The sequence below is a fragment of the Chenopodium quinoa genome, unplaced genomic scaffold, assembly GCF_001683475.1.
Source record: "Chenopodium quinoa cultivar QQ74 unplaced genomic scaffold, ASM168347v1, whole genome shotgun sequence".
Classification (NCBI taxonomy): domain Eukaryota; kingdom Viridiplantae; phylum Streptophyta; class Magnoliopsida; order Caryophyllales; family Amaranthaceae; genus Chenopodium; species Chenopodium quinoa.
The window spans coordinates 4,244,360-4,267,249 of record NW_018744633.1 but is presented as its reverse complement, the minus strand read 5'-3'; the positions used below and the strand labels follow the sequence as shown (position 1 = coordinate 4,267,249).

General features: G+C 35.6%; 2 protein-coding genes, 3 non-coding genes and 1 pseudogene across 6 annotated transcripts; all 6 read left to right on the top strand.

The window, feature by feature from the left end:
- The first annotated feature begins 1,426 nt into the window (after positions 1–1,426).
- LOC110701436 lies at positions 1,427–2,856 on the top strand (annotated as a pseudogene).
- A 277-nt stretch (positions 2,857–3,133) lies between these two features.
- LOC110701147 (protein PELOTA 1-like) lies at positions 3,134–11,438 on the top strand. 2 transcript variants are annotated; one of them, XR_002507321.1, is made up of 16 exons: positions 3,134–3,457; positions 3,584–3,666; positions 5,080–5,155; positions 5,517–5,591; positions 5,689–5,745; positions 6,263–6,308; positions 6,839–6,914; positions 7,363–7,438; positions 7,560–7,592; positions 7,695–7,763; positions 7,987–8,093; positions 8,567–8,639; positions 8,738–8,776; positions 9,607–9,724; positions 10,230–10,336; positions 11,048–11,438. XR_002507321.1 is itself a non-coding variant. In XM_021878735.1 (16 exons), exons 1-16 carry the CDS (start codon positions 3,407–3,409, stop codon positions 11,119–11,121), a joined length of 1,137 nt encoding a protein of 378 aa, XP_021734427.1. In that variant the 5' UTR covers positions 3,134–3,406; the 3' UTR covers positions 11,122–11,438. The 2 variants fall into 2 exon arrangements, 1 of the variants encoding a protein (XP_021734427.1); XM_021878735.1 differs by having other exon boundaries at positions 9,607–9,701.
- Positions 11,439–12,336: 898 nt separating this feature from the next.
- TRNAV-AAC lies at positions 12,337–12,410 on the top strand. The gene has a single exon. It is a non-coding gene; the product is annotated as a tRNA-Val (tRNA).
- A 194-nt stretch (positions 12,411–12,604) lies between these two features.
- TRNAV-AAC lies at positions 12,605–12,678 on the top strand. The gene has a single exon. It is a non-coding gene; the product is annotated as a tRNA-Val (tRNA).
- Positions 12,679–13,013: 335 nt separating this feature from the next.
- On the top strand, positions 13,014–22,851 carry LOC110701435. The gene is made up of 6 exons (XM_021879091.1): positions 13,014–15,676; positions 15,773–15,892; positions 16,813–18,009; positions 19,590–20,528; positions 20,633–20,752; positions 21,388–22,851. Exons 1-6 carry the CDS (start codon positions 14,752–14,754, stop codon positions 22,587–22,589), a joined length of 4,503 nt encoding a protein of 1,500 aa, XP_021734783.1. The 5' UTR covers positions 13,014–14,751; the 3' UTR covers positions 22,590–22,851.
- TRNAY-GUA lies at positions 13,169–13,257 on the top strand. Its single transcript is given in 2 exon segments — positions 13,169–13,206; positions 13,222–13,257. It is a non-coding gene; the product is annotated as a tRNA-Tyr (tRNA).
- Positions 22,852–22,890: the final 39 nt, after the last annotated feature.

The window sequence follows — 22,890 nt, the reverse complement described above, 5'->3', positions numbered from 1 at the left end:
GAAGAAGGGTTTCACATGGGCTATGACCAACACTGGATTAGAACCACACAGAAATTGAATGGAGAAGAAGGGTTTCACATGGGCTAACAAAGGGGAAATTAAGATACTGACACAATTATATATAAAGAGACAAATTGATATAATTGAATAAACAGAATAAGATCAATTTGTCTCTTTATAGCCCATGTGATCTTATTCACCCAAATTTTTCACAAACACCCACAAATATTCCCCATAATTTTTCTGGAGTGTATCCTCAAATACCCCAGTCAAGTTGCCCATATAATCCACCAAATTTCCCTCAAAATTTTAATTTTTCTCAAAGCAGTTCAAATTTCCCACGTTCATCCATGATACCAATGGGTTACGGTGAATATGGTGCTGCATCTGGATATTTTCCGTCACAAAAATCGAATCCCAATATTTGGGTATCGAGCAATGTCTTATCTGAAGAAGATGAGGCAAATGAAGAATGAGAGGATGATGGTGAGGGTAATGAAACTCCTTCCCCCCATCAAAACTTCACTCAAATGTTACAACAACCACTCCAATCAACTCCGGAATTTCGTGTTGGTTGTTCAAACAATAGAAGTTGGTGGCGATCAGAAACTACGGCTCTTATATCCGCCTACATGAACACCAGCACCAACATAATTATCGGCACAAATCAAAAGAAGGGTCAATTTTGGAACAGAGTCTTGGACGCATACGATGCTGCCAGGGAATCGAATCCAGTTGAAATATCCCTACGAACTATTAGTAGTTTGAAGGGAAGGTGGATGCGAATCTCTGAAGCCGTGTTAAAGTGGTGCGGAAGCTATGATAAGGCCCGGAAGCGAAAGGGAAGTGGCTATAACGAAGATGATGTTATCCAAGAGGCCCACTCTATCTTACAGAAAGTAAACCGAGAACAATGGGAAGACGAAATGATAGTAATACTTCAGAACAAAATTAAAAGTTTCACTAATGATGCTTAGGAATTGTAATCTTCATTTTCAGTAGTGATAAGTTTTCAATTCCAGTTCAACCTCTTGTACGCATTTCCAATTATTTGTACTTTATCAATTAATCAGTAAAATGGATCTTTTCCACTATCCCATTTTCATAGCCCATGTGATCTTTGTCTCTTTATTCAATTATATCAATTTGTCTCTTTATATATAATTGTGTCAGTATCTTAATTTCCCCTTTGTTAGCCCATGTGAAACCCTTCTTCTCCATTCAATTTCTGTGTGGTTGTAATTCATTGTTTGTCATAGCCCATGTGATCTTTGTCTCTTTATATTCAGTTATTTCTGAAGAAGAATTACAAATTAGTTCACTATAAATAAACACCATTCTTTCATTTATTTTACACACAAACACATAAATCGTTTGCAGTTACTATTAGCAAACCTCACTCTATCTTACATTTCTTACGTACAAAATGAATTCAAACAGTTTCAACTTAAGCTCAACCGATTCCTCTTCATCTTCATCTAACTCGGATGATGAGGGAAGGGAGCTTAGAGTTCAACAACGTAATGAAGTGTGTCTTATGATACAACACGTAATGCATGAGTACATTCCACCAATTATTCAAGCTGCCACTCAGCAACGCCGACGCAAATCTACTGAGCCCCGAAAGGATAGGGGACGCGAAGAAGGTCATGCACGGTTATACAATGACTATTTCGCGGAAGTCCAAGTTTATCCAAGTTCCTTGTTCCGGCGCCGGTTTCGAATGCGTAAACATGTGTTTGAGCGCCTTCTCAACGCAGTGACCCAACATGACCCCTGGTTTCAACAAAGGCGAGATGCGGCAGGTCGTCTTGGTTTGTCTCCACTTCAAAAGTGCACTGCGGCCGTTAGACAACTAGCTTACGGGTGTGCTTCAGACGCTTGTGATGAGTATGTCCGTATAAGTGAGGCAACTTCACGATTGGCACTCCAAAAGTTTACAGAAGGTGTCATCAACCTGTTCGGTGATCAGTACCTACGCCGTCCAAACATCGCAGATATGGAAAGATTGCTACGTATTGGGGAAGAACGTGGATTTCCTGGCATGATAGGCAGCATTGATTGTATGCACTGGGAGTGGAAGAACTGTCCACACGCATGGAAGGGGCAGTATCAAGGAAGAGAAGGAGTTGCAACTCTCGTACTGGAGGCAGTTGCGGACAGAGATCTATGGATATGGCATTCGTTCTTTGGGATGCCAGGTAGCTGCAACGATATTAATGTGCTTCATCGATCCCCTGTGTTCGAAGACGTCTTAGAGGGTCGAACACCTCCTGTGAACTTCGTAGTCAATGGTCATCATTATACGAATGGGTATTATCTTACTGATGGAATCTACCCTAGATGGGCTTCTTTTGTGAAATCCATTACGAGTCCACAAACTCGTCAGGATCGTTTATTCGCAAAACACCAGGAAGCTGCAAGGAAAGACGTTGAACGCGCATTTGGGGTCCTTCAAGCTCGTTTTGCCATTATTAAAAAAGCCGTCTTTGGCGTGGGATACCGACATACTCCACAATATCATGCTCGCCTGCATCATAATACATAATATGATCGTTGAAGATGAACGAGAGACGTATCAAAATAACGTTAATACCAATGAGTTTATGAATGCTGGAGGCAACGCTAATGAGGACACTACCGAGTACCGTACTGATCGTATTGTGGATATCGGCTTATACTTGTCTCGTAGAACAGAGATTGAGGATCAACAGACTCATTTGCAGCTAAAAAACGACTTGGTCGAACATATATGGAATAAATTTGGTAACAACGAAAACTTAGGCAACTAGGTTTACAACAAATGGTTATTCCTAAGGACATCTTACAAAACGATGTGTAGTTGTTTTTTTTTTTGTTTTAAATAAAATGTACTAGATTATAGTTGTAGAACTGTAATCACGATTTGTACCTCTTTTTTTTTGTTAATTAAAATTAGCTGCGTTGTTGTTTAAAAAATATTAATCACAAGAATTAGTTTTTTAAAAAGCTGATAAAAAAACGCGATAATTTCTTAATTAGTAATCACGATTAAAAAATTAAATACGTCAATTAATTACATTGACATCGAGTTAATAAATTATAATTATGAATTAAATAGATTATATTTACAAAAATTAAATAAGGTGGGGTAGGATGTATTGATGATGAACCATTGTTTAGTGTTCATTGTTAAGAGTGAATATTGTAAATGGTTTGTTGGGTTGATGTGGATGAGAGAGAAATGGTGATAGTGACCCATGAACCATTTTTTTTCAATAATAATGATGCTCTAAGGGAGAACTCGGGCTTTCATCCTCTTACTCTCAACTCTGTTTCTGCAATTCCAAATCTCTCTGTTTTCTCCTCCTCCATAAACCCTAATTAATCGAAAGGAGGAGAGAGAAAATTAAATCAAATCATCATTATGAAGATCGTACGTAGAGATTTCGTTCGTGGCGGCCCAGGCAGTGTCAAGGTGATTAATTTTGAGGATTTTGATTGCTAGTGTTGATGAATTTGTGATTGATCAGTTCAATTTTATTTTGCTGTTAAATTTGGTGAAATTTGATTCATGCAATGTCGATTTTTTTTTGGCGAACAGATGATTCCTGAAGAAGCTGATGATATGTGGATTGTTTACAATTTGATTGGTGAAGGTGATTCTGTTTTAGCCGTCACTGTTAGGTAACTTTATCATCTTACACAACTCATTTGGCTTAAAGTTTTTTTTTTTTTTTTTTTTTTCGAATGTGGTATTGTGGTGTGTATGTATCAAAAATTCAAAATTGATATTTCATAATCTGGGAATATCAAATTTATGTTAAAAGATTTAATCATAAATCTTTGTTGGCATATTAGAATTCTTATTTACTTGGGCTGAACATTATTATAATCAATGCTGATTTTCGACCCAGGAAACTATAGCTACATTGCCTACATACTACTTCCTCTGTTCTTTTTTACTTGACTCGCTTTGACTTTTGCACTATTTTCCACCTCTTCTTTGACCGTCTTTTGTGAATGATAGGTAAGGAAAAATATATTCATATGATATCTTTTTTAATTCGTCACTATCGTAATATACAACTTTTATAATTTTTACTTACGAGGAATTAAAGTTATTGATCGCTAAAGTTTTGCATTGGCAAACATGATAAAAGAAACAGGTCAAGTAAAAAAAAACAGAGGAAGTATGCCTTAATATGTATCAAATGTAGGAGTGATACTTATTTTCCCAAAAGATATGCCATTATTAGGTTTAGAAAATTAAACTTTGTACTCTCCTTTGTTGTTTAATATTACCCTTAAATAAGGATTCTAACGAAATACTATTTCTGATTTGGTATAGAAAATGCGTAATTACTGAAGGTAGTTATGATATCTAAACTCAATTTCTTAAACAATGTCGCCTATTGTTTTGGGATAGAGGGGGTATAAACTGTTGTCGAATCAAACATTTGAAGCAGAGTTTGATAACAACGTGGCTTTAACTCCCGCTACAAAGAATGTGTTTGTCAAGCATTGATTTTCCTACTTAAAAAGAGAAAGTAAAAGAGCATCTAGGTGGTGGTTTTATCTAATTTTGACTAGTACTCCCCTTGGTTCCTCAAAGTTTGACTTATCTTAGACTCTTGTTTATATGAAACTTTGAAAAAAGTTAGTGGGCGTTAGAAAAAGTTAAGAGATATGGAGTAAAAGGTGAGTAGGTGTAAATAAAGGGGAATAAAGTAAGAGAGAATGAGTTGAAAGGATTAAATAGTATGGAGAAGAGGGTGAGGTAGTCCTAGGAGTTTGCTTAAAGTGGAACTAAGTAAAAGTGAATTGAACCTGATGAAACACCCCAAATTCCCAAAATGATATCCGAGTCAAACTTTTGGAGTGTTTGGCTTTTTTCCTAATTCCTGATAATTTATTGCCTTGCTCTTAATTTGCTCATATCCTACAGTACTTTGCAAGGGCCTTTGTTGTTATCCCTGCAAAGTTGATTGATTAAGTCTGTGTTCGAAGAAACTACTGAAATAGAGCATTAATAGGGAAGTAGTGTGATGATAATGTAAGCATGATTTCTCATAGTGGTGCTGCTGTTTGCTTTTGCAGGAAAGTTTTGAGAGAGGCTGCTTCTGGAGGGAGGGACGCAGAGCGTGTGAAACTTAGGCTAGAAATCGTAGTGGAGGTGATAATTATTTCATCCACTGACATTTGACATTGTACTTGCTTTGATTTTTTTTTTTTTTTTTTTTTTTTTGGGGGGGGGGGGGGGGAGGGGAGGGGTATTTCTTCCTCTGTGATGATTTTGCTCGGAGTCCTTTTTGTGTTCAATTTCTTGAAATTCTATGTTTATAACTCTAAAGTCTTTGCCTCTTCTTAAGAAAATCCTATGTGTTTTGTAAAAGGGTCTTTGTATTAAGATGATCTAGTGAGAATTACCTATCAAACACAAAAAAAAGATTGAGTCAATGAGGCTTTTGAGCATTTTAATTTAAGAAGTGATTCTTTGACTTACATGCTGGCCTGATTTCTCTTAATATTTGCAGGCTGTGGAATATGAAAAAGAAGGTTCTGTTTTACGTATACGTGGAAAAAACACTCTGGAAAATGATCATGTGAAGGTACCTACAAGAGGACTAATCAACAATGTCTAACTCTTACTTTAATATTTTACTTCTATATATACAGTTCTCTGATTTCTTCTGCTTTTTATTGAAGATAGGTGCTTTTCATACCCTGGAACTTGAGTTGCATCGACCTTTCGTGCTGAGGAAGGTATGCTATGATTTTAATCTGCTCAGAAACGTTTACTCCTTGTTCTTAAAACAGCTTAAGCAGAATCCTCTTTTTTTTTTTTGTTTTTGTTTTGGGGGAGAAGGGGGGGGGGGGATGTGGCATACCTGCCATTTTGAAGGGTTTATAAGTTTTTAAATGCTTGTGTCATGGAAATAATTAGGAGCAGTTCTTACCCACGAAGGAGTTTTAGAAACTAATTAATGAAGTTTAAATTATTTGATTATTTCTATTGACTTATGATCTTTGAAGTTGCGCAAACCGTCGCTCCTCAACATGAATTAAACTTTTGGTGGATAGGAAAGTGTTTATAAAAAGTTGTGTCTGGCGAACGCTGCCACTTAAATTTATTTAATGGCTTCATATATCCTACTTTGGGTGGTGGGTAACTGGGTATTGTAGTGCATCACTTGTTAAGTGGTCTGTTGATCTATATTTGCTTTGGCAGAATGATTTTGAAATCTCAATATGCCTCTCATCTGCGTTTCCCTGTTTATAGGATATCTGGGACTCGTTGGCATTGGATATGCTTCATCAAGCAGCAGGTAAATAATGTTTTGTGCATTATTTTGGATCTTTTTTTGGCCCATTGTTAATAACGAATGCTATTTTCTTCTTGGCACTTCAGACATCGGTGTTTTTACTAGGTTGCATGATATATTGTGCTAGCATAATTTAAGCTGTCTATGCCTAGTTTGCTCCACTTGTGATGATTTGAGATGTAAATGGTTACTTGATTATTCTATCAGCATTTTTTGTTCGTTCATTATTCTGAATTCTGATAACTATCATTGTAAAGTTAGCCACAGAAGCGGCCAGTTATTAGCAGTATCTCCTCTTTAAACTATGTAATTTGCATTCGTATAAGGTATAGCCTTTAATCAAAAGCTATCAGGTAAGGAAGGATTTATAGCTTGAACTATAGTTTTGAACAAAAAGAACAAGAGAAGGAAGGATCCGTGACTGATATAGCTGCTCTTTTTCCCTTATCTGAACCTTTTTCTAGTATCAAAAACAATTTAATTCTGACTTCTTGACATATTGTGATCTAGTTTTATGTATGTACTTTATTCAGATCCTTCTGCAAGTGCTGATTTGGCTGTGATAATAATGCAAGAGGGATTGGCACATTTACTTTTGATTGGTAAAAGGTATAGTTGATTAGTTGTGTTACATAGTTTTCACTTAATCATTGGCTGAATTGTATTTCTTTGCTGCGTCTCTGTCAACCCAATAAAACCACAAATATTTTTGATCTAAGAGATAAGACTATTTTTTATTTTAATTTTTTCTTTTAATTATTGTTAGTTGTTTGTGGATGCTTTCCACTGTATATGATACACATGTCGCTTTTAGATTTTGTTTTTTTTTTTTTTTTTTTTTTTTGTAAGTTTATGATCACCAAGTGATAGGACAAAGCAATTAATCCGCGAATGAATTATTTGGGGCTTTAGCTGCCAGGGAAGAATTCACTTTTTGCTGCATATATCTAGCTGTACTTTAACCCCAATTAACACTCATGAAGCCATGAATATTGACATGTTCTATTCTACCATGGAAAATTTATCTGACTGGCATATTTTTCACTTGTGTTGACAGTGTAACCCTTACTCGATCTCGAATAGAAGTCTCCATTCCTCGAAAACATGGACCTGCTATTGCTGGATATGAATCTGTATGTGTTTCAAATGCTTTTGTTAAGACAAGCTGTCATGCATTGTTGCAGCTGATGAGGTACAGGTACTTAGTTGTAAAGGTGATAACTAACTTGATTTCCCTTGTCTTTCTCCTCACAGGCCTTAAATAAGTTCTTTGAGAATGTACTACAGGTTAGTTGAATGTAAACCTTCTCATGACTAAAACGTGATGACTGTTATCATATATTTTTCAGCTTGTGAATGAAGTGACTTTTTTTTATGCATGTGGTATAGGCTTTCCTCAAATATGTTGATTTTAAGGTTGTCCGATGTGCTGTCATTGCAAGTCCTGGATTCACTAAGGTTAGATTCATTTTATTTGATGTTTGGTACTGCTAAAATATGGTGCTCATACATTGGTTCTTATGAGGAGTCTTGCTGTAGTTTTCTTATACTACTTATCACTTTTGTATTTACTTTTCTCATGTTGTTGGCTCGTTGCCATGAGATAAATAATTATATATAGTTGGCAGCCACAGGCATTCTTTATTTAAATTGATTATAAGGTTCTTGTCTTTTTCTGCAGGACCAATTTTATCGTCATCTGTTGCTAGAAGCTGAAAGGAAACAGCTGAGATCAATTATAGAGAACAAGTCACGCATAGTTCTTGTGCATACAGCTTCGGGATACAAGTATGGCATTTAGTTGTTTAATTTGATTGATTATTTCTGTTTGCTGAGGAAGCAATGTTGCTTCAGAAGTTTTTTTTTTTTTCTTCTTAGCATACCTCTAGCTCTACTGTCAATTGAAATTGATGTATCATCTCATTGGAAAGGTTGGATACATTTAAATGGTTGTTAATCTTGAAGGTTCTGAACCTTTTATCTATTATATATTTCTGCTTTATGTTTAAGCAGTTGATAGTTTATCATCTCAAAATATTATAGCCACTTCTGCTTTTTAAGCATCTTGAGGATTTTTGAGTTTGTACCTGCACAACTTGTGTTAAAATTTTGTTAGCTCTCTTACCCCCCGTGTTTGGTGTTTTTGTGTCTAAGGGCCCTTTAGTCTTTACTCTTGTTTCTTTAAGAAGCATATTTTGTATTTTCTTCAAGAATTGGTTGGAATTATATTTGATATATTTGCTGCTTTCTCTTATAATCAGGCATAGCTTGAGGGAGGTTCTTGATGCGCCAAACGTGATGAATATGATAAAAGATACAAAGGCAGCCCAAGAGGTTACTCACATTTATGTTTATCATTTTGTCTTGCTTGTCATTTTTTCTCGGAGATCCTTGAAGTTTCTACTGACTGTTGTCTATTTTGTTTGATTTAGGTCCGTGCTCTTGAGGACTTTTTCAGTATGCTATCAAATGTCAGTTTCTAATCTTGAGATGTATGTTTGAATTGCTAACAATATGCTTGTTACTGAGATGCATGTCCAGTTAATGTGTGACGTCATCAATGGCTCATCTTAGACATTTAGATCTTGAAACATTTATGCGTTTTGATGTGGACTGTTCTTTAAGCATTTGCTGCTCTTCTTGATACAATCTTTCCTGAAATACTTATGGGTTATTATGTACTGTTCGTTTAGCTGCTCTTCCTGATACAATCTTTCCTGGAAGTAGTTTACCATATCCCCCTACTGGGAAATTAAGGCATTTTAATTATTGATTTTTTGTCGCTCTTTGTAAGTAGAGCACATAAACTATGCTCTCACAGTGGGAGGGCCAAAATGTTCTCTTCCTTTTTTTTTCCTGTTTGAAAGGATGCATTCATATATGGGCTTGACTGTTTTGGTTACAACTAAATAAATTGTGATCTCTTGGGCTAGGAAGAGTTGAGAGAAGAAGGGGAGGAGGGTAAGTGTTTAATGGACCATTTGATAGAAATGTTGACCTCATGTATTGATGAAATTCTTACTATTGCAGCTAAATTTGTATGTAAAGAGGGAATGAGGCCGAAATGTAATCTGATTGTATCATCATCTAGCTTTTGGCATAGTAATTTAAATTTCTTGCATTTGTATATCAGGACCTTGTCTTTTAAAGTAGGCAGCATTTGTAACTATTTATTTTATAGAGGTAGGGCTCTTTGCTTGATCTAATGTTCTTCGCTTTGTATTTCTTGTCAATGGACCTCCTATATATATACATATATTATATATTAATATATTTTTTAAATTTGTTTTATGAACTGCAGGATCCAGATCGTGCATGCTATGGTCCTAAGCATGTAGAAGTTGCCCATGAACGAATGGCTATACAAACGCTGCTTATCACAGATGAACAGTTCAGGTGCCTTGCTTGAGCTTTTTCTGGTAATAAATTTATTTGAGGATCCTGTTGCATTTCTTGGCTTTGATATCTTCATATATATCTATACGCCCCCGAACAATTGCCCCTCCTGAATTTCTTATATCAGACATAAAAGTGATAAAACTGATGTACATTGGATCTTGTCTGTTTGTTCCCATTGATTCTCCTGACGAGATGTTTTGTTTCAAAACCCAATATAAGTTGATCTTAGAAATCAATAGTATTCTAGCAATAGATCTCAATATCAAATGGTTAAAGCTTGTACCTCATGGGCTCTCCTTGCTTCTTCTACAACACTGTCTTGTATGTTAAGATTCAACTCTTCAGTTAGCTGTATGCAATGGAGGCTCTATGTTTCATGTAATCCATATCTTTATATCCTAACAATTTTTATTTATAATTGTGGTAGTATGTTCACTTCCTTGGGCCAATGTTCATGTGATTATTCATTTTACATGTTACTCTGTAGCTGTACAGTTTTTCTTATTATTTTGAAATGGTCATCAGGAATGCTGACATTGCAACACGGAAAAAATATGTCAGCCTGGTCAATTCAGTCAAAGATTCTGGAGGAAGTGTTCATATATTCTCGTCCATGCATGTCTCAGGGGAGCGTAAGTACTTCTGTCCAGTGCTATAAACATTTTGAAGCTACATTTTTTTTTTTTTTTGCAAATTATAGGATTCATATTGTCAGTTTGACTCCATCAAGTCAACTGCGATTGTTAGTTGGATATGGATAGTGTGCTGATTGCATAGGAAACTGGCATCTAAACATATGGAATTAATATATCTTTGGTGTAATTTTGGGATTATGGAAGATGTCCCACACGAAAATTTGAAAACAATGTAGGATGTGTAGATTTCATCCCATACTGTTAATCAAAGGCTTACTTCCATGAGTGGTGAAGTGGAAGATACTTCAATTTTCTTGATTTATTTTTGGCTGAATAAGGATTATAAAAATATTTTCTTTTAAGGAAACTACTTCTGGCTCATATTCCATATACCTCTCTTTTCTTCCAATCGTTACCTTTGGCATGTTCTTGTTCTCCCTACTCTGCCTTGATGAGTCAATTGCACTGATTTATGGAACGCTAAATGATTTGGTGCTTGCTTCTTGAATCATGAATAATTAAGATAGCTGACAAATTGATCTTTTAGATGTTCAAGGAGATATGGTGAAAAAAAAAATTCCAAAAAGAAAAGAAAGTCTGAATGTATAAAGTGACCAAAGAAGGGTCCTTTTTTTTTCACTTTCTATGTCTTTCTATTTATCTGCCTAGCTATCTAATTAAACTATTTATAATGCCCTGTGGATGCAGAATTGGCACAGCTGACTGGCATTGCAGCAATTCTTCGCTTCCCTCTCCCTGATCTCGATGATATTGAAATGTGATCGACGTAGATCTATGGAAAGACCAACTTTGTACACCACTAATTATTACTGAAACATACTGAAAATTGTATATCACAAACTCTGTTAGCGACCCCTTTTCCTTCCAAGACTTAAAGTCTTGGAAGTTGTATGTTATAATTAAGTTATAGTCTAAGTTGCGAAATATGATTCATTTCTTCGTAGTGTGTTGTAATGTCAGGTAATAATTCTACTATTCAGATTCTTTCTTGTAGCATCCCATGTAACACTACATTCTTTGGTTGACTAAAGCTATATTTTATGCTTCATTTATAAGATCTGGTTAATTTTTTGGTTGATCAATGATTAGATATGCAGCATGCCCCTTCATAATCACATTTACAGCAATTCTGATGTAAAAAAACACGACTATATGCATCAATGTTATAATAATTGCAAAGATCAGCACAATCCATTTTGTTTGCATATTTACTTGTTAAATAGTCATTTCCAGAAATAACAAAAGGCTGTGTTGCAGACGTGAAGCTTTCTAAAGCAGTCAATATTGCAAGAGTTGAACTTGTTGAGACAATAAAAGCAGAATATTTTTCCTTAATTTTCAAGTTATTATGACAATTTAAGTTGAAGCGAGGAAGCTGTGTTCATGCATTAGATAAGAAACAACACTGCTTGGAAGAGCTTATTACCAGGTTTGATTACAAATTAACAATCATTTGCAGTGGGATGAGGTTTGGAGGATCTTTCACAAGTAACACAAAAAATGTTATCTTGTATCTGCTTTGGATTTAGCGAATCCAAATAGTATTCTGTGCAACAATCTTGTTGGCTTCATATCCTTGTTTGAAAATCCATTCTTTATAGCAAAGCCATGATATTTAGATCACTGTGTTCACATCTTAGTTCCATTTCCTTTTGGAATTGGTGCGTATTACTATGAAGCACGGGAAAACGTGTCAAAAAATGTGTACTTGACTCAAGGTAGTGGATATAATGGTATGGATATTGGATATAGTAATCTTATACTTATAGAAAAGTGCATTGACAAACGTGTCTAGTCAAAATGATGCATGTACTAAGAAACAGAGAAAGGGATGCATCACTTGTATAAAATGAGTATACATAATTTGTATCAAATAAGTTCATTCTTCTTTGAATATTTTCATGTACAGAGAGATAATGTATTGATATATAATATTTTTGTATAAAATTGATTCAACAACTCTTATAAACATCGAAGGTTTCGTGGTGTAGTTGGTTATCACGTCAGTCTAACACACTGAAGGTCCCCAGTTCGAGCCTGGGCGAAGCCAAATTTTTGTACTCTTATCAGTATATTAAGATGCACTTCATTTTGTAATAAAATAGAAATATATAATAACATCACTACATGTACCCAGTTCGAACCTGGGCGAAGCCATTTTGAAAAACAATTTTTTACTGATGTAGTAGATCTATATTTTAATTTTGTGATATTATTTTATAATTCGATCTATTAAACAAAAAAGGTTTCGTGGTGTAGTTGGTTATCACGTCAGTCTAACACACTGAAGGTCCCCAGTTCGAACCTGGGCGAAGCCATTTTTTATTAATGGCGTCACTTTGAGAAAGAAAACGAAGTTTTTTGCGGCCTTCATCAGTTTGAAGTCTTCAATATACGGTAAATCCCTAATTTTTTTTCTTCTCTTTCTCTTTATTGAATCGATACTTTTGTTTAATTTGTGGAGATAATGTGTAAATTTTGAATTGCTTTCTTAAATTCGAACCCTAATTTTAACTATTGATTTACATTTTACCATATTTGTTTTTTAATTACTTTGTGAATGTGGCGTAGTCTTTTCAAGTTGAAAAATTGATATACTTAACCGCCATATTAGATTATGATTTTTGGTAATTATACAATGATTTTAATTGAAGTTCTTTGGGTTTTATTGAATATGTATTGGATTAAACTGCATTTTAGGGTTGTCAATTGGATTGCTTGTTGAAAATTGTAAGTTAGTCCAATTATTTATTGAAAATTGATATCCAGTTTATGTGAATTTTTGAAGTATTTGAGGGTAGCAAAAGATCCGACCTTAGCTCAGTTGGTAGAGCGGAGGACTGTAGTTGATCAGCAGATTAATCCTTAGGTTGCTGGTTCGATTCCGGCTTTCGGAATTAATACTTGTGTTTAGGATTATTAGCTGGCTATATAAACCTTAATTTTAGCGTAGTCGGATTTGGGTATTGCTAAAAAACATGAGCAGTTGAGCAGACCTTGGTTCTGTTATAATGATATCAATGATATTAAGTCAACCTTTTGCTCGTTTAGTCGTCTTTACTGCTGCAAAATTTAATATCCTTCTCTTTTTGCAAGTTGGTATTGTTTATAGATTACAGAAACAATAATTAGGGACATGACATCAACTTATCTGCTGGAATTATCAACTTCTTAATATAGAATATAGATTAATGTTACCAGATTGACGAAGACATAATAATCTTTGAAAAGTCCAAGTCTTTGTCTGATGAATAGAAAAGCAGGTTACTCCTATTAATGATTGAGATACAGCAAGTATCAATCTCGTGAGTTTGTTTTATACTTGTAACTTAGGGTTCACTTCAACTTAATTTCAGTTCAGTTCAGCTCCTAATTTCCTTATCTCATAAAATATTTATTTCAGCTCAGTTCAGTCGAGCTAAGTTTAGTCTTATGTTTGCGTTGCTGTGCTTAGATTTTTTTCAGCAGCATGTTACAATGTTAGAACGATTGCCCTCTCATTCAGCTTGAGTGAATACAAATGGCTAACAGCTAAGCGTGTTGCAAATGCTGGTTGTGTGGCTTGTTGTAGCTTTTAGTGAAGTCATTGTCCCATATCCCATGGTGGTTATAGCGATTTCTGCATTTGAAGGTCATGGGGTATGTAGTAAAGGGATAATTTGTGAAATTGGATTTTTTTTCGGAATGATGGTAAATAATCAGTCCTTGTTAAAGCCATTTTTAGAATTATAACTTTGGACACCTTCAGCAGCTTAGTTTTGACCCTTTTTTTTTCCTTTCTTATTTAATGCAATACATCACCTTTTCAACAGTTATGTCCATCTGCTAAATTTGACAAGGGACATGAGAAGCTGCCTGCTAAATGATCTGTGGCCCCTTTTCACAACTTTTTATTTTTTATTTTATTTTGGTGTGTGATTGTGGCCAACATTTCTTGATCAATGTTGAATTTTGTGGCTGAAATAGTAGGTCAGTGTTAATTAACTATGGAAAAGCAAATTAGCAAAAGTTAATGTATAGTATAATATATGGGAATTTTCTAAGAAGAAAAGTCTTTTTTCCTGGGATAACTTTGACTATGTAAATTGATTAAATCTTGTTGCTTCTTTTTTTCCCCCACAGTGGACAATATGCTAAATTTACACAACTCCCTGTATTATTCATATGTAGTTGACATGTCATAGGGTCTTCTATGTGACTTAAGTTTATTATAGATTATGTGGATTGTAAAAAGACTTGAAAGTCAAAGAAGCATGGCCTTGATAGACAGTTTAAAGATGCATAGCCTGCCATTAAAATATCCAGTCCACTTGATTATAGAGTATGAGATAGCTTAAGATCAGTCTTATTGTACTGCATATCAGAAAGGCTGAGAAATATTCCTAAAAAAAATGTTATGCCTGTTGTTGCTCCTGCTTCAGCTAGAATCATTCCTATGGCTAGCTGCAGGCGGTAATATTTCTATGCCTAATTGTCCAGATCACTGTGGTAATGTCAAGATTCCATACCCTTTTGGAATTGGGCCCAATTGCTACCATGACAAATGGTACGAGATAATTTGTAATAGTAATAATAATTCTGTTCTTTCTCCAAAACCGTTTTTGCGCCATTTCAATCTTGAGGTGCTGGACATTAATTGGCCTGGAAGGTACTCCCCTCTAGGTAGACAAGTGAATGATCAGGAAGCAGATGATCAAAGACTTATAGTAAATCTCCTCCCTAAAAACTTTTGTGGAAGTAGCACAGCAGTATTTCACGGATTCGCTACTTCAGTAGTCAAAGGCGTCGACTTCAATGGGAGTCCATTCCGTTATTCTAGGTGGTTCAATGTTTTTATGGTGGAGGGTTGTGGCGGAAGTGTTGTTTTGCAAAAAAGGGGTGGAGAAATTATGACTGGCTGTGCTTCAGTTTGTTCGAATGAAGGTGTAAGCATGAACAAAAGTAATTGTTATGGAGTTGGATGTTGCCAAGCCTCTCTCTTGTCATCTCCAACGGGTGACTACCTGAACAGGGAGGAGGGCTTAGATTTTTATCAGATAGCTCTTGATTACACGGGATTTTCTAATTTCAGCACCTGCAATGTGTCAGCAGCCTTGATTGAAAGTTACTCGGTGAAGAAGTTGTCTGGGAAACTATCAAATCTAAAAGCATTCCCTGCGGTTTTAGAATGGACTCCTAAATACATTATGATACCTCGAAAAAAGCCGTATATGAATTATGACAATTTCAGTTGTAATTATGACAATAATAATGCTGTAAGTTGTACATGCGGTTTTCCCTATGAGGGAAATCCCTTTCTGCCGGACGGATGTCAAGGTAAACTCTTACTGTAATTGTTTTTATCTTCAACGTAGCTTGTTATTTGCCTGTATCATTATTTCCTGAAAACTCATTCGATCTTGTTTTTCTCAGTTGTAACAGCATGTCACAAGTGCAGGGATCGTTGTGATATGGCCTTTTCTGATGACAAAGGTTACTACACTAATTATTACTGTAAAAAAAATCATAAGTTAGAGCTGGCTTCCATTCTTGGTAAGTACATCAAAAGCTGCCTGTAATGGCTCAATCTACTCATATTGTTTGCTTCCATGCTGTATTGATAATGTGTAATCACAAACTTGCTCTAAAGCTGATTATTCCATAATCAAGTAGTTTTGTTAATCTTGTCAATTCCCTGAATTACTCAGTTTGTCATAGTTGTGTTAGACTGTTAGTTGTTCATTTGAGTTCTAATGCACTTCCTTATGTATTGCTGACTGGCCAAGTTCAGTTTTGAATAAGATCAAAAATTCAAAAAGTAAAATTGAAGGAAACCTGTAGAAACTAGAAAGTGTAACTGTGGAAATTACTACTTCGTATTTATCATTTGTTGGGATGTTTAGTGTGGAAAGTTGTTGAAAAGTTAGTGATTAATTTTTCATGTTTGGCTTGATGCGAGGAAATCTATTGAAAATGTATAGCTTAACTTGTGTTCCTAATTTTCAATAGCTTTCAGCAACTTTTTATTTTTATTTTTATCATTTCTTAAGGGAAATTAATTGAAAATTAAACTTACCCTAGAGGCTTCCTCATATTTCTTTGATTTAAATTTTTTTTTTTTATCCTTGGTAATTTTAATCTTTTCATAAAATATCCATAGGTTTCTATAGTACAATTTTACTTAGTTTTCCTCGTTAAACACAAATTTCAAAAAGAACACTAGTAACTCTGAAAAGGTTGTTGCACTTTTAATTCTTTTTTGTTTTGTGTTATCATCTTAGTTAGGAATATATGTCCTGGGCTTCTTACAAGGCCTACATATGTCCTGGGTTTCTTACAAGGCCTACATTCTCAATCTCTTCAATCTTACAAATTTGGTGCTTAGTTATTGTGTTTTTACCTCTGATCTACTCATGTACAGAATTGTCTAAACCCCATTATGATTGATGTTATGTACATAATATTGTTTTCAGCGTTTAGCATAGGCTTGGGATTAGTGCTTTTGGTCCTAGGTTGCTACTGGCTCTATAAATTCGTAAAGAAGAGAAAAGAGATGAAACTTAAAGCTAAATACTTCAAGATTAATGGTGGTTTGCTATTGCAACAGCAAATGTCTTCCACTGATGGTGTTGTTGAGAACACTAAAATTTTTGCTGCAACTGAGCTGGAGAAAGCCACTGACGGTTTCAGTGAAAGCAGAATACTTGGCCAAGGAGGCCAAGGTACGGTCTATAAAGGTATGTTACTGGATGGAAGAATTGTGGCCATAAAGAAATCTAAAAAGGTAGATGAGAGCCAATTGGAACAGTTTATTAATGAAGTGGTTATCCTTTCTCAAATCAATCACCGGAATGTGGTAAAATTGATAGGCTGCTGTTTGGAGACTGAGGTTCCTTTGCTTGTCTATGAGTTCGTCTACAATGGAACGCTATATCAGCATTTACATAATGATACTGAAGATTTTCATGTCTCTTGGAAAATGCGCTTGCAAATTGCAGCAGAATCAGCTGGTGCTCTAGCATACCTGCATTCATCTTCATCTGCTCCTATTTATCACAGAGACATCAAATCATCCAATATACTTTTGGATGAAAAATTCAGAGCAAAGGTTTCAGATTTTGGGACTTCAAGAGCTATTACCATTGAGCAAACTCATGTGACTACCTGTGTTCTAGGCACATATGGTTATTTGGACCCAGAGTACTTTCAATCAAATCAGTTTACTGAGAAAAGTGATGTATACAGCTTTGGTGTAGTCCTGGTTGAGCTTATCACTGGTAAGAAACCAATTTGCCCAACCAAAGAGGGAGGATGGATTAGCTTGGCTGTTGAATTTCTTTCCTATATGGAAAGTTCTAGTCTATCTGATATTCTGGACGCTCGAGTTGTAGATGAGGGTAAGGAAGAGGAGTTTGTGGTTGTTGCTAACCTTGCAAGACAGTGCCTAGAAATGAAAGGGAAGCAACGACCTACTATGAAAGAAATTGCAGTTTTACTAGATGGTATCAGGTCACACCACCCCCCTAATTTCAGGGAACCAATTCCACCAGGAAGCAAGCATGTGGTTACAGAAATGGTTAGCACACATAGCGGTCCTTTCAGTGTAGAAATGCTCTCTTCAGATGACGGTCCTTCCAATTCCATGGAAGTCCAACCACTTATGGTCAACATCTGACAATTGTACGGTACTTTCTGAAGACTTCTGCTGTAGTAATTAATTATACAAAATTGTTTACTAAACTGGAAGTTTGTTAGATACTGTGTTTACCTTCTTGTATTGGGAGCTAGCTTCTCAACCACTTATCTAATTGTATAATTATTGTGCTGCTTAAGAAGCAAATAATTTGCTTTACCCCTTCTGTTTGAAGGAAGCTTAATTGTAGTCATGGTTTTGTTATACAAACCGGTTTTATTTCATGAACACCATAGAAGTGAACTTAGCTTATTTTGTCCTGTTGAATGCAACTTCCATATATCTTATCCCTTCACCAGTTCACCGCCTTCTTGATCCGCACATTGCTGGGACCAATGATTTTATGTAACCAGCCATGCTTAAGACAATCATACTAGCAATGACTAAATTAGTGTTGGGTACAATTTTCTATCAACTTTTTTAGATAGCTACCACCAACGCTTGTCTTAATGGAGGTCTTCAGAAGCATCAGTGTCGTGTGTGTATGTTAAGAGGTAGATACTAGAGAGACTTTTCATGTCTGATCCGACCTTGCTGTCATCCTGTTCCTAATGCTCTTGTCTTCTGAGAACAATAATGTTTGAATATTATCTTAATAATGCTCTTAAATTGATTTGGACTGAACACTAGATGGAGTATTTTGCTGTCACTCCTTTGTGAATACCTACACTCGAACATGACGTAATCATTTGGTGAATATGGCTAATATATCTTTGTCCATGTTGAATTTTATGCCATTATGATAGATGTATGTTACAAAGTATTCAATGAAAGTTGATATTTGGGTATAGTACATGGGAATTTCTAAGAAGGCAAGTCTTTTGTGCATGATAAAACTTTAAATAGCACAACATTTTTTTTTTGGACTTTAATATCTTTTCTAAATTTAATTTGTAATTCGTATATATGCATGGAAAAATACACTTCAACTTCTTCTTCTACTTGAACGCCTCAATTCCATTAGTGGGGTTGGCTACATGAACCAACATAAGGATTTCCCAGAAGGTCAACCACCTTATTACTACTCTCAATCATTGTGGTTCATGTCAAGCGATGTGATAAAGTTTACACTGGTTGTCACTGGCTTACCATATCCCTCCTCCTTTATCCAGGCTTGAGATTGATAACCGAAAACCCATTGGTGGAGTTAAAAAAATAAATAAAAAATAATCACACTTCAACTAATGTAATTAATGTTTTATTCATGCTTATATCCCCTTTTAGCTCTTTATAAACAGTCCTTAAATTTTTATGTATAATTTTCCTTTGATTTTAGCTATAAAACACATCACCTTTAATTTTTAACGTCTTTCTATCTTTGATAGGACTTGAGTTTGTTTTATATTTTGTGGATTACCTAGAAGATGGGTCTATGATAGGGACTTTGATATTCGGAAAATAAGACTTGGAAAAGTCCTAGAAGAATGAATGGTCATGAAAGTAAGACTGTTAAGAGATGCATAGCCAGGCAGTTAAATATCCCGTATACTTGCTTAATGATTATAATACGAGATTGCTTAAGTTCAGTTTTATTGTACTTAATTACATTACACTAAGAAAACCTCTTCAAAAAATATAGAATGGTATGCATGTTGTTGTTCCTGCTTCTGCTAGAATCATTCCTATGGCTAGCTGCAGGCGGTAATATGCCTAGTATTTCATTGCCTAACTGTCCAGATCACTGTGGTAATGTCCGAATTCCACACCCTTTTGGAATTGGGCCTAATTGCTGCCGTGACAAAGGGTACGAGATCATTTGTAATGGATCTGCTCATTCTCCAAAACTGTTCTTGCGTCAATACAATGTCGAGGTGCTGGAAATTAATTGGCCTGGAATGTACTCTCGTGTAGACAAAAGATGGGATGGCCTGGTAGCAGACAGACAAAGACTAAAAATTAATGTTCCCCTTAGAAGCTTTTGTGGAACTAACACAGCTGAGGTACATGCAAACGCTACTTCAGTAGTTAAAAGCATTGACTTCCACGGGAGTCCATACCGTTTTTCTAGGTGGTTGAATGTGTTTATGGTGGAGGGTTGTGGCAGAAGTGTTGTTTTGCAGAAAAGGAGCGGAGAAAATTTGACTGGTTGTGCTGCACTTTGTGCCAACGAAGGTGCAAGCATGAACACAAGTAATTGTTATGGAGTTGGATGTTGCCAAGCCTCACTCTTGTCATCAGGTAACTTCGTTGATAAGGGGAAGGGCTTAGATTTTTATCAGATGATTCTTGATCAGACTGGACTATCTAATTTCAGCACCTGCAATGTGTCAGCAGCCTTGATCGAGACTGGCTCGGTGAAGAAGTTGTCCGGAAAACTATTAAATTTGAAAGAATTTCCTGCAGTTTTAGAATGGAAATTTAGTGACATATTTCAACAAGAACAGTGGGTGGGGACAAAAGACAATGTCACTTGTTATTTTGATGAATTTAATGGTGTACTGTGTCATTGTAATTTTCCTTATGAAGGAAATGCCTATCGCCCCTTAGGTTGCCAAGGTAAACGGAAATATCTTACGTTCTATTTGTTTTTATCAATGTACTTTGTAGTTTTTAGTATTATACATGGTAAACTAATTTAATCTTCATTTTTTCCATATCAGTTGTGAAAGAATGTCGTAAGTGCAGAAGTCGTTGTACTTTGGGCTATACAAATCTCCCAGGTCCTTACGCCTATTTTTCCTGTGAAAAAAATGAAACGTTGAAGCTAGCTTTGATTCTTGGTAAGTACATCAAAAGCTTCCAGCAATGGTCCAATGTGCTCAATCTGCTCATAATATTTACTTCAGCATTGTATTGATAATTTTTCATTACAAACTTGTTCCAAGCTGAATAATTTGCCTTTTCCACTGACCTCATCAATTATTTCAAAAATAAATTCTCTGCTTGTCATTGTTGTGCTAGTTGATCATCTGAGATTTAATACACCCCCCTGCATTTTGTTGATCTGCCTGGTTCGTATCTTTGAATAATATGAAGAAAAGAAAAGACTTTTCTGTTCGCATTAGTGGCTGTCGGCCTGTCATCATTGTTGGTGAATGCTGATGATAATTTGTTTTGATAAATTGTTGGCAGAAAGAAGATGTCTGTTCAGGAGTGTATGCCATTTCTTTTCCATGTTATCTATAGATTTCTACAATTTTTCTAAGTTTTCCTTGTTAAAAATAGACTGTAATATTTTACAAGTCATTTCCTGTTTATTACCATCTTAGCCATGAATATTTTCAATCTTACAAATTGAATGCCTATATTGGGATGGAGTGAATGTGAGTTTATTGTGCTTGTTTTCCTTAACCTTCTCTAGATTTGAATTTTATAAATTCTGTATTTGATGTTGTGTACATAATAATGTTTTCAGCATTCAGCATAGGCGTGGGATTAGTTCTTTTGGTCTTAGGTTGCTACTGGCTTTATAAATTCATTAAGAAGAAAAAAGAGATGAAACAGAAAGCTAAATACTTCAAGATAAATGGTGGTTTGTTACTACAACAACAATTGTCTTCCGAAGATGGTGTTGTTGAGAACACTAAAATTTTTGCTATAACTGAGCTGGAGAAAGCCACTGACGGTTTCAATGAAAACAGAATACTTGGCCAAGGAGGTCAAGGTACGGTCTACAAAGGTATGTTACTAGATGGAAGAATTGTGGCCGTAAAGAAATCTAAAAAGGTAGATGAGAGCCAATTGGAACAATTTATTAATGAAGTGGTTATCCTTTCTCAAATCAATCACCGAAATGTGGTCAAATTGATAGGCTGCTGTTTGGAGACTGAGGTCCCTTTGCTTGTCTATGAGTTCATCCATAATGGAACGCTATATCAGCATTTACATAATGCTACCGAAGATTTTCATGTCTCTTGGAAAATGCGCTTGCAAATTGCAGCAGAATCAGCAGGTGCTCTAGCATACCTGCATTCATCTTCATCTGCTCCTATTTATCACAGAGACATCAAATCATCCAATATACTTTTGGATGAAAAATTCAGAGCAAAGGTTTCAGATTTTGGGACTTCAAGAGCTATTACCATTGAGCAAACTCATGTGACTACCTGTGTTCTAGGCACATATGGTTATTTGGACCCAGAGTACTTTCAATCAAATCAGTTTACTGAGAAAAGCGATGTATACAGCTTTGGTGTAGTCCTGGTTGAGCTTATCACTGGCAAGAAACCAATCTGCCCAACCAAAGAGGGAGGATGGATTAGCTTGGCTGTTGAATTTCTTTCCCACATGGAAAGTTCTAGTCTCTCCGAAATTCTGGATGCTCGAGTTGTAGATGAGTGTAAGGAAGAGGAGTTTGTGGCTGTTGCTAACCTAGCAAGACAATGCCTAGAAATGAAAGGGAAGCAACGGCCTACTATGAAAGAAATTTCAGTTTTACTAGATGGTATCAGGTCGCACCACCCCCTTCATTTCAAAGGACCAATTCCGCCAGAAAGCAAGTATGTGGTTACAGAAATGGTTAGCACCCATAGCGGTCCTTTCAGTATAGACATGCTCTCTTCAGATGATGGTCCCTCTACTTCCATGGAAGTCCAACCACTTATTGTCAACATCTGACAGTTTTACGGTACTTTCTGGAGACTTTTTCTGTAGTAATTATACAAAATTGTAGCTTATTACATCTGTGTGTTAAACTGGAAGTTTGTTAGATACTGTGTTTACCTTCTTGTATTAGGAGCTGCCTTCTCGACCACTTGTCTAATTGTATAATAATTGTGCTGCTTCAGAAGCAAATATTTGGCTTTATCCCTTTTGTTGGAAGGAAGCTTAATTGTAATCATGGTTATTTGAATTTCTTATAGAAAACATTTTTAGTTCATGAACACCATAGGAAGTGAACTTGTTTTTTCCGGATTGT